This window comes from Hipposideros armiger, unplaced genomic scaffold, assembly GCF_001890085.2.
Source record: "Hipposideros armiger isolate ML-2016 unplaced genomic scaffold, ASM189008v1 scaffold_77, whole genome shotgun sequence".
Classification (NCBI taxonomy): Eukaryota; Metazoa; Chordata; class Mammalia; order Chiroptera; family Hipposideridae; genus Hipposideros; species Hipposideros armiger.
The window spans coordinates 1,776,891-1,784,198 of NW_017731427.1; the positions used below are offsets into that span (position 1 = coordinate 1,776,891).

Below are 7,308 nucleotides of genomic sequence, written 5' to 3' on the forward strand. Positions count from 1 at the left end.
TGGCGTGGTCAGCCCCTGACTTCTCACCTGCACTGAAGCAACCCAACCAGGATCTTACCGAGACTGCAGGCTGGCTCTCTGTTCACTGGGAACCCTCTTCTATGGTGCAGTCCCCCTCCAGCCACCGACCCCTGCAGCCAACACCCCACCAGTCGCCCATGTTGTCCTCCCACCTCCTTCTCTGTGGCTCCTGGAAGCCACGGTCCATAGTAAACGAATCCTCTAGCACAAACAACTTCACAGGCTGCCGAGTTCATTTCTTTTCCACGACAACGTCTGGTCACACTGCTCCCCTGAAGCTCTCTCAGTGTCACCCCGGAAGACCCGTTCTTTGAGGCCGAGGCGCCGTGCCTTCGCGCCGGCCCGTCCTGTCTCCAGCACACTCTCGCTTCCTCCCCAATCCTGCCTGCACCCCAGGACCCACGTCTGCTCCCCAACCCCATGCCAAACCGCTCTTACGCAACGTGCATGTCCTCTGGCCCCTTCTAAAATAATTCAGAAGATCACATACGAAGAGCTTGCACAGTGAGGCCTCGCAGGGAAAACCATAATGAACAGTGTGGTGTGCATTCTAACAAAGAGTTTGCTATACACAAGCACAAGCAGGACCAACCGTATGCACTGCCCTAGTTACGAGTCTATAACCCGCATATACGCTTAACATCTTTCCAAGTCATTACATATGGCATCGTCCCCACCACCCTTCGGATGTCTGCAAAGACGTCCCGTGTACCGATGCCCTCTGGATGGGGACTTCCACTGCTGCTAACCGTACACTGTCAGAAGGCTGCCACCAACAACCAGTGTACACAACTGTTACCTTAGCCCCTGCCCCAGACGCGGAATCATAATGTCTGGGCTGGTCTCTAGCACAGGTGCTCTGAAAGAGACCCCAGATGCTTCTGCGCCCTTTCCGGTGGGGCGGGGGAGGGGGATTCCTACTTTGAATTATGAAAAGAAGTAAAATAACAGGCCTCGTTTTGTAGATCCTTTGTTTTCACCTCTAATGCTTTTACAAAGTTCTGTTAAAAAGTTAGGCTAATTATAAGGTCTCAATCTTTGAAGAAAATAAATAACGGTGAGTTAGACATATGTAAAAGTCCTAAAGTCTTGGCTACATTATGTCACTTCTGCCTAGACTATCAGCACTTTAATACTTTTTTTAAGGAAAATACTAATCTCAAAGAAAGACATGAATAAATTTCAGTTAATGCGCAAGCTTCAAAAGCAAACTAAAACTGTCCTTAAAACTTCCTAAAATTCCTTCTGTAATGACAGAAGAAAAAGCTTTAGCTTGTTATGCTGCTTGGGGAAAATACAACTTAGTCTTACAGGAGCTTTCATATACTTCAAAGAGTAAGAGAACGCAAATATTGCAAAATGACAAAATGATGACAAACATAACATACATATGTAACAGATATAAAGTAAATTTGGTATACTAGGTTAGACAAATGTGTTAAAGAAAAGCAAGATATATGTACTAATATCAATACGATTAAAACGTACCTATAAACTTGAAAGATCAATCATTCCAGCCTGAGGGCTAAAATAATAAACCAGAGCCAGGCTCATTTCAAAGAAAAGATATTTCAGATGTGGACGCTACACAAACTGGTATCACGTGCACACACACACACACACACACACACACACACACACACACACACACTCACACACACAAATAACCCTCTGTAGAGAAAAGCAGTGATTTTAGAAAAATAGACATATCGCATGCATGCATGATGTGAGAACCAAGAGGCAGCTACACATCAGGATATTATGATCACCCTGACTCCGACACTTCTCCAGTGTGTACATTATTTTATTTCAAGATGAGTTCGTGAATTAGAAGGAAAACATTTAAAGTCAAAGAGGCAGCACGTCTCATCTAGTGAAACACAATCCCTAAAGTGCAATAAGCTACACTCTGGTGATGCAAGGTCATTACACCTCCTGGTACCTGAGATTAAGACACAACGATGGGAAAAGCGCGGCGTCCTCCCTGACCTCTGAGCCGGGAGGGCGGCAGCGTTGGCCGAGGAAGGAATGGGCCTCAGTGGACACGAGCCAGGCCTAGAGCCCAGAAGACCCAGCTTTCAACTCTCCCATGAGCGCACACGGCTGTGCAGCCTGAAGCAACGTATGAGTGTCTCCAGGACCCAGTTTCACATCGGCAGATACAGCAAAGTTCCGGGACAACTGTTTTATGCTCCGATGCAGCTCTAATAAAAGTTTTTAAAAATATATGACCAGATGATCTACCATCTAACAGTGTTTCCTTAACACGCAGAGATTAAAGTACTTGGTATAGTACTTCCAACGCATTCTGCACTTTCCACAGTGACAGCCTGAGTGTGAAACATATTGTGTTCTCAGTAAACAGACTGAACAGGAACATCTCATCTCCCAATAGAGTCAAATAAGCTACGCTGGAACCCACTCTGTCATGTTGTATGAATCTGTCCCCCAAGGTTATTACAGTCACATCTTTCCTCCACAGCCCCCAAGGAGCTTAGACTCTAAGAGAAGTGACAGACACAACTATATGTAACAATGAAGTTAAGCATGAAAATGAATATTCACAACATTTCACAGTTTACAGTGTGAAGCCACCTCCATGAATCTTCCCATCGTGCGTCTTGCTCAGCCTAGACCAGAGAAGTCCGCTTCCAATCTGGCCTAAGATGCAGGCGTCCTGAACCCAGCAAGCAAAACGTGTCCCATTTGAACCCTGGAAGGAAGTCTGGGGAATCAGGACTCCACTTTCGCTCAACTAAGGATTTACACACTTCAAGCCAGGGAGCCCGTGGGTGTCTGACTGGATCCATGCAGCCTGAGAGAACTGGAACTTCAGAGCAAGCCTCCAGCAGGAAGGAGAATCCCAGGGCCATGAAATGCATGCTTAATCCATGCTGACTCTTCCAGATTGTACTGCATTTGATGAGTAACGCAGAGCACTGAGAGCCTGCAGACTATGGTGAAGATTACACACATCCAGGGAGTGTGACCTCCCCAACCCAGACAAGGATATCAAAGGGTTCCAGCGGGCCATGGACAGGCGATCTGTCTCTGCTCTAAGCCATCAAATACCCTGAGAATTACAGCTCCCAGAAAGCCCAAGGATTAACGCAGCCCGAGTCTATCACGCTCCAGGTAGGGACGCTGAGATGAGTGGCAGCGTGCCCCGTGAGCTTCTCCTAACAAATGCCTGTGCATCCTCGAGGGTTCCCTTCAGGCAGACGTTTTCCTTCAGTGAGAACTCACACACACAGACCCTCACGGACACACCACTTCTCTCTTAACCAAGAACTGGGACCTGAACTTGGACAGGGGAGCAGCCCGGCCCCTGGGTACCAACCATGCTGGACTGGAGCTTGGCTGACTCCTGCCTACAACTAACCCGGGCCCTTAGCATCCTGCACCCTCTGCCAGCACCACAGGGACGGCGTCTTACCTACGTCGGTTATGAGGATTGGCTCCTGCAAAGGAATGTCGGGGACGGGCGCGCTGGCCTTGCCGACACGAACCTTGGCGGGCTTGCGCTGGTGCCGCATCTTTCTCAACTCCGTGTGCTTGAAGTGCGAGGCGATGTGGGTCTTCCTGTGGCCCGAGGTTCGGAACTTCTTGTCACAGTGAGGACAAGCAAAAGGTCTGACTCCTAACACGGATGAAAGCACACCACAGAACCGTTTCAAGGAACTACATCTCAACAATGAAAGCCAACATGAAATTCTACTATTTTAATATCGACCTGGATATTCAATTTGTCACTTCATGCTTCTAATTTTGTAACTATTATAAATTATTTTTCCTTGTTTGCATATACTTCATGTTGTATATGGTAAGGCATGTAATAAGCGCATCTGAAGTAAAAAAAAAATGACTATTTTTACGAGTAAGTAAAACATGGGTGTTCTAAGTACTGGCAGTCCTTAAGAATATGGAGCGAGTCAGGCTCGCCCTCTCGGCTCATCGCCTGTAAGCTGGCACATCACACACTGCCGCCGGCTCCTGCTGGGTGACTTGCGCACGGGACATTTACACAGCGCGGAGCAGGCCCGGCATTTAGGGCACACGCGGTGCACAGCAGCTGGTACTGACGGTAATTAAGAACGCCACAGCTGGTGGTGACACTGAGAATATCCTCCTGACAACCCTCTACCGCCACTTTCCTTTCTGAAGGAAATTTCCTTCCTTTACGATGTTATTGGTAAATCGAAGTGCAGATTCCAAAGGACATATAACAAAATGGATTAATTTCAGCTTTTTCCAACACAGTCAGCTCAGCCCAGGAAGCCACGGGTGAGGGGAAGTTACTGCTAACCTGCTGTGGGTTCCTTTAGGGGTGATAAGAATGTTTGAAAAGTAGATACCGCTGTGGGTTGCACCATTCTGAATTGTACATTTTAAAGCAGGGAGTTTTGTGATCTGCGCATTAGTTAAAATAAAACTGGAGCCCGAACATGAAGGTTTTGGTGCCTTAATACTGACTGTAAAATAGCTGCATGGCGGAGGAGGCGTGGAGGTCGCCCTCCCTGCCTCGCTCGGCACCGGGGTCCCTGCCCGGGCTGGCCCGTCTTTCTCACAGGGGTCACGCGTCTACACCTACACCTGTCGCCCCCAGGGGGTCTCTGCGCTTATGCGTCCAGCCCGGAGGGGCGCCGTGCGATGTGGCCGGTGACGAGGCCCATCCTGGGCACCCCTGCGCCAGCGCGGCGGCCCCCCGCCCGGTCCCCAGAGCGCAGGGCGGGCGCGCAGGGAGGCGGACGCACCTGTGTGCAGGCGGACGTGCACTTTGAGGCTCCCGGACGTGGAGAAGCTCTTCATGCAGTGCTGGCACTTGAAGGCCTTGACGCCCGTGTGCGTCTTGATGTGCGCGGTCAGCGTGCTCTTGACGGCGAAGGCCCGGAAGCACTGCGGGCACTTGAAGGGCTTCTCGTGCGTGTGGATGCGGATGTGACGCACCAGGTCGCTGGGCTTCCGGAACTCCTTGGCGCAGTAGGGACACACGTGCCAGCGGACGCCGTTCTCCTCGCGGATGGAACCTGCGCAAGAGGAAACCAGGGCTGTCGGGCTCGCCAGGGCGCCGGGGAGGCCGCACGCAAGGGCGGCGAGTGTCCTTCCGGGACGACGGCACAGCGCCCCCGACAGGGCGAGCGGACGCGCGGCCGCGGCACCGCAGTCTGCGCCGTGGCGGAAGGACCTGGGATCCCCGTAAATCACCGAAATTTCTGGGGCCTGTTTCCAAGCTGCAGGCAATGCCCACAGTGCCCGAGAACACACATCAGCCTGTAGGCGACGGGCTCGGACCGGACAGGCGGCGTCCGGCTCAGGTGCCAGATCACGCCTTGGCCGTGCAGATTCAGTCCGCTGAGAAGCTGAATCTAAAACAGCGGCAACTGAAGGACTCGAAACGGACTCGAAGAACATGAGAAGGGATGAAGTTGCAGTGAGTATTGTTTGAGCTTGTCTGCTATCACTCATAAAAAAAAAATACAATGCAAATGATTAGGAAGCGGTAAGTTCTTATGCTACCAAAGGGAATTTACAAATAGTTAAGACAAAGGAATAGTATATATGACACAACCAAGTTCATGATCAAAAATAAAAGATCTTTTTGTAACTCTATTGTTATTCAACTTTGAATCAGATTTAAAACTATCCCTATCAGAAAAAAAAAATCACAAGTAGAATTTATGGCAATATAATAAAGTAAAATTTCTAAAATATAAAATTTTTTAAAGACCACATTCAGCATATCTTTCTTTAACTGTCCAGTAAGACCTCACTGGATGTCATTCCTAGGTTCCTGGAACCTGCGACTTTAAGCAAAGCAACATAAAAGGAAACCAATTTTCACACAAGCTAATTGATATAAACAAGAACTAGGTTCTTACGGCATATTTTCTGTCGTAAAAGCATCCCCAAACCCCAAACACTTCTAACATTATCATTGAAACAGAATGTGAGCTATACAGACATTCAAGGAAGATGAACAAAAACAAGTAAGGTCATTTCCAACCCGCTTCTCCAGCTCAGGCGCCAGGCGGGACCCACCCTGGCCGTCAGCCCCACCATCGCAGGACCACTCACACACACGCTCACTGGGACAATGTGGACACGCCACTCACCTCCTCGCGCATCTTTGGGATGCGGGAGAAAACCCTCGCAGACATGGGGACAACGTACACACTCCACACACAAAGTGGCCCCAGCCGGGCGTGGATTTTGTTTTCTTATGGACATTATAATGAAATGGCGTTATTGGAGAACCTGCTGCATAGTTTCAGTAGGAAGAAGAAAATCTTGTGTCCTTCTCTTTGGTTCCAGTGTAGATGAGGAATTCTCAGTTTGTAAATCGGCTCTAAGGGAAAGGAAATGTATTTCCCTGAACAGAATGCTCTTTGCAAGGCTAATGAGCATAGGGAAGGGGTTTGGAAACCGAGTGGAAACCACAAGAGGAACACAAACCACAAAGGGAAAAAGAGTAGGAAACAAGGGAAGTGGTTTTAAAAGTGAGAGAAAGACATTTACTTTATGGTGGTATTGCGTATATTAAGAGAGTCAAACTGAAGATTGCTTAAAATTAATTGGTAAAAATTCAGGAAAGTGCAACAATCACCTAACGGTCTCATCATGCCAAATCCAGAAAGTAAGGTACATAAAGTAGAAAGGGAACTATGACGTCTGTTAACCTAAATTAGGAAATCATCCTCGAAAATCAGATTTTTTTCCAAACAAAAATGAAATTTCTAATTATATAAGATGACATCATACAAAATTGTCACCAGGTTCCAATTATTTCTGGGAATAGATAAAGCAGAGATTACAAACTGGCAGCCCTGAAGCCACTCCAGATCTAGCCTGCATATGTTTTGTGTGGCCCATGCAGTGTGACAAAGGAAAAACTGAACCTGGATTCCGGTCCTTTGAAAAAGAGAAATATCTGGAAAACCAGACCTGCACTCCCCACGGCAGCCTTCCCTGGTACTGGGCAACAGCTGTTCTCTTCAAACATACAAACAAATTTAAAAAGAAAACATATAGTCATCTTTCAGATGGAAAGGCTTCTACTAAAATTCAATATCCAAACTTTCAAAAAATTGTCTAAAAACAGGAAGAGGTAAATAAAACATCTCAATACACTTGACTTAATAGGAAAGTACTAGGGCTGGCCGAGTGGCGCAATGGTTAAGAACTGGCTTGGGACGCCAGAGGGCCCCGGTTCGGATCCCATATGTGAGGGCCAGTGACACTGCCCTCTACAGCTAAGATGCTGAACAACAGCTCAACCTGGAGCTGGGC

General features: G+C 48.1%; 1 protein-coding gene across 2 annotated transcripts in view; it reads right to left on the reverse strand.

The window, feature by feature from the left end:
- ZNF236 (zinc finger protein 236) overlaps window positions 1–7,308 on the reverse strand; it is a 171,076-nt gene that overhangs the window by 41,474 nt on the left and 122,294 nt on the right. For both annotated transcript variants that reach the window (XM_019643364.1, XM_019643366.1), the window contains exons 10-11: window positions 4,776–5,048; window positions 3,458–3,661 (exon numbers count right to left, since the gene is read on the reverse strand). In XM_019643364.1, coding sequence (XP_019498909.1) covers window positions 3,458–3,661; window positions 4,776–5,048 — 477 coding nt within the window. The remainder of the gene's footprint in view (window positions 1–3,457; window positions 3,662–4,775; window positions 5,049–7,308) is intronic.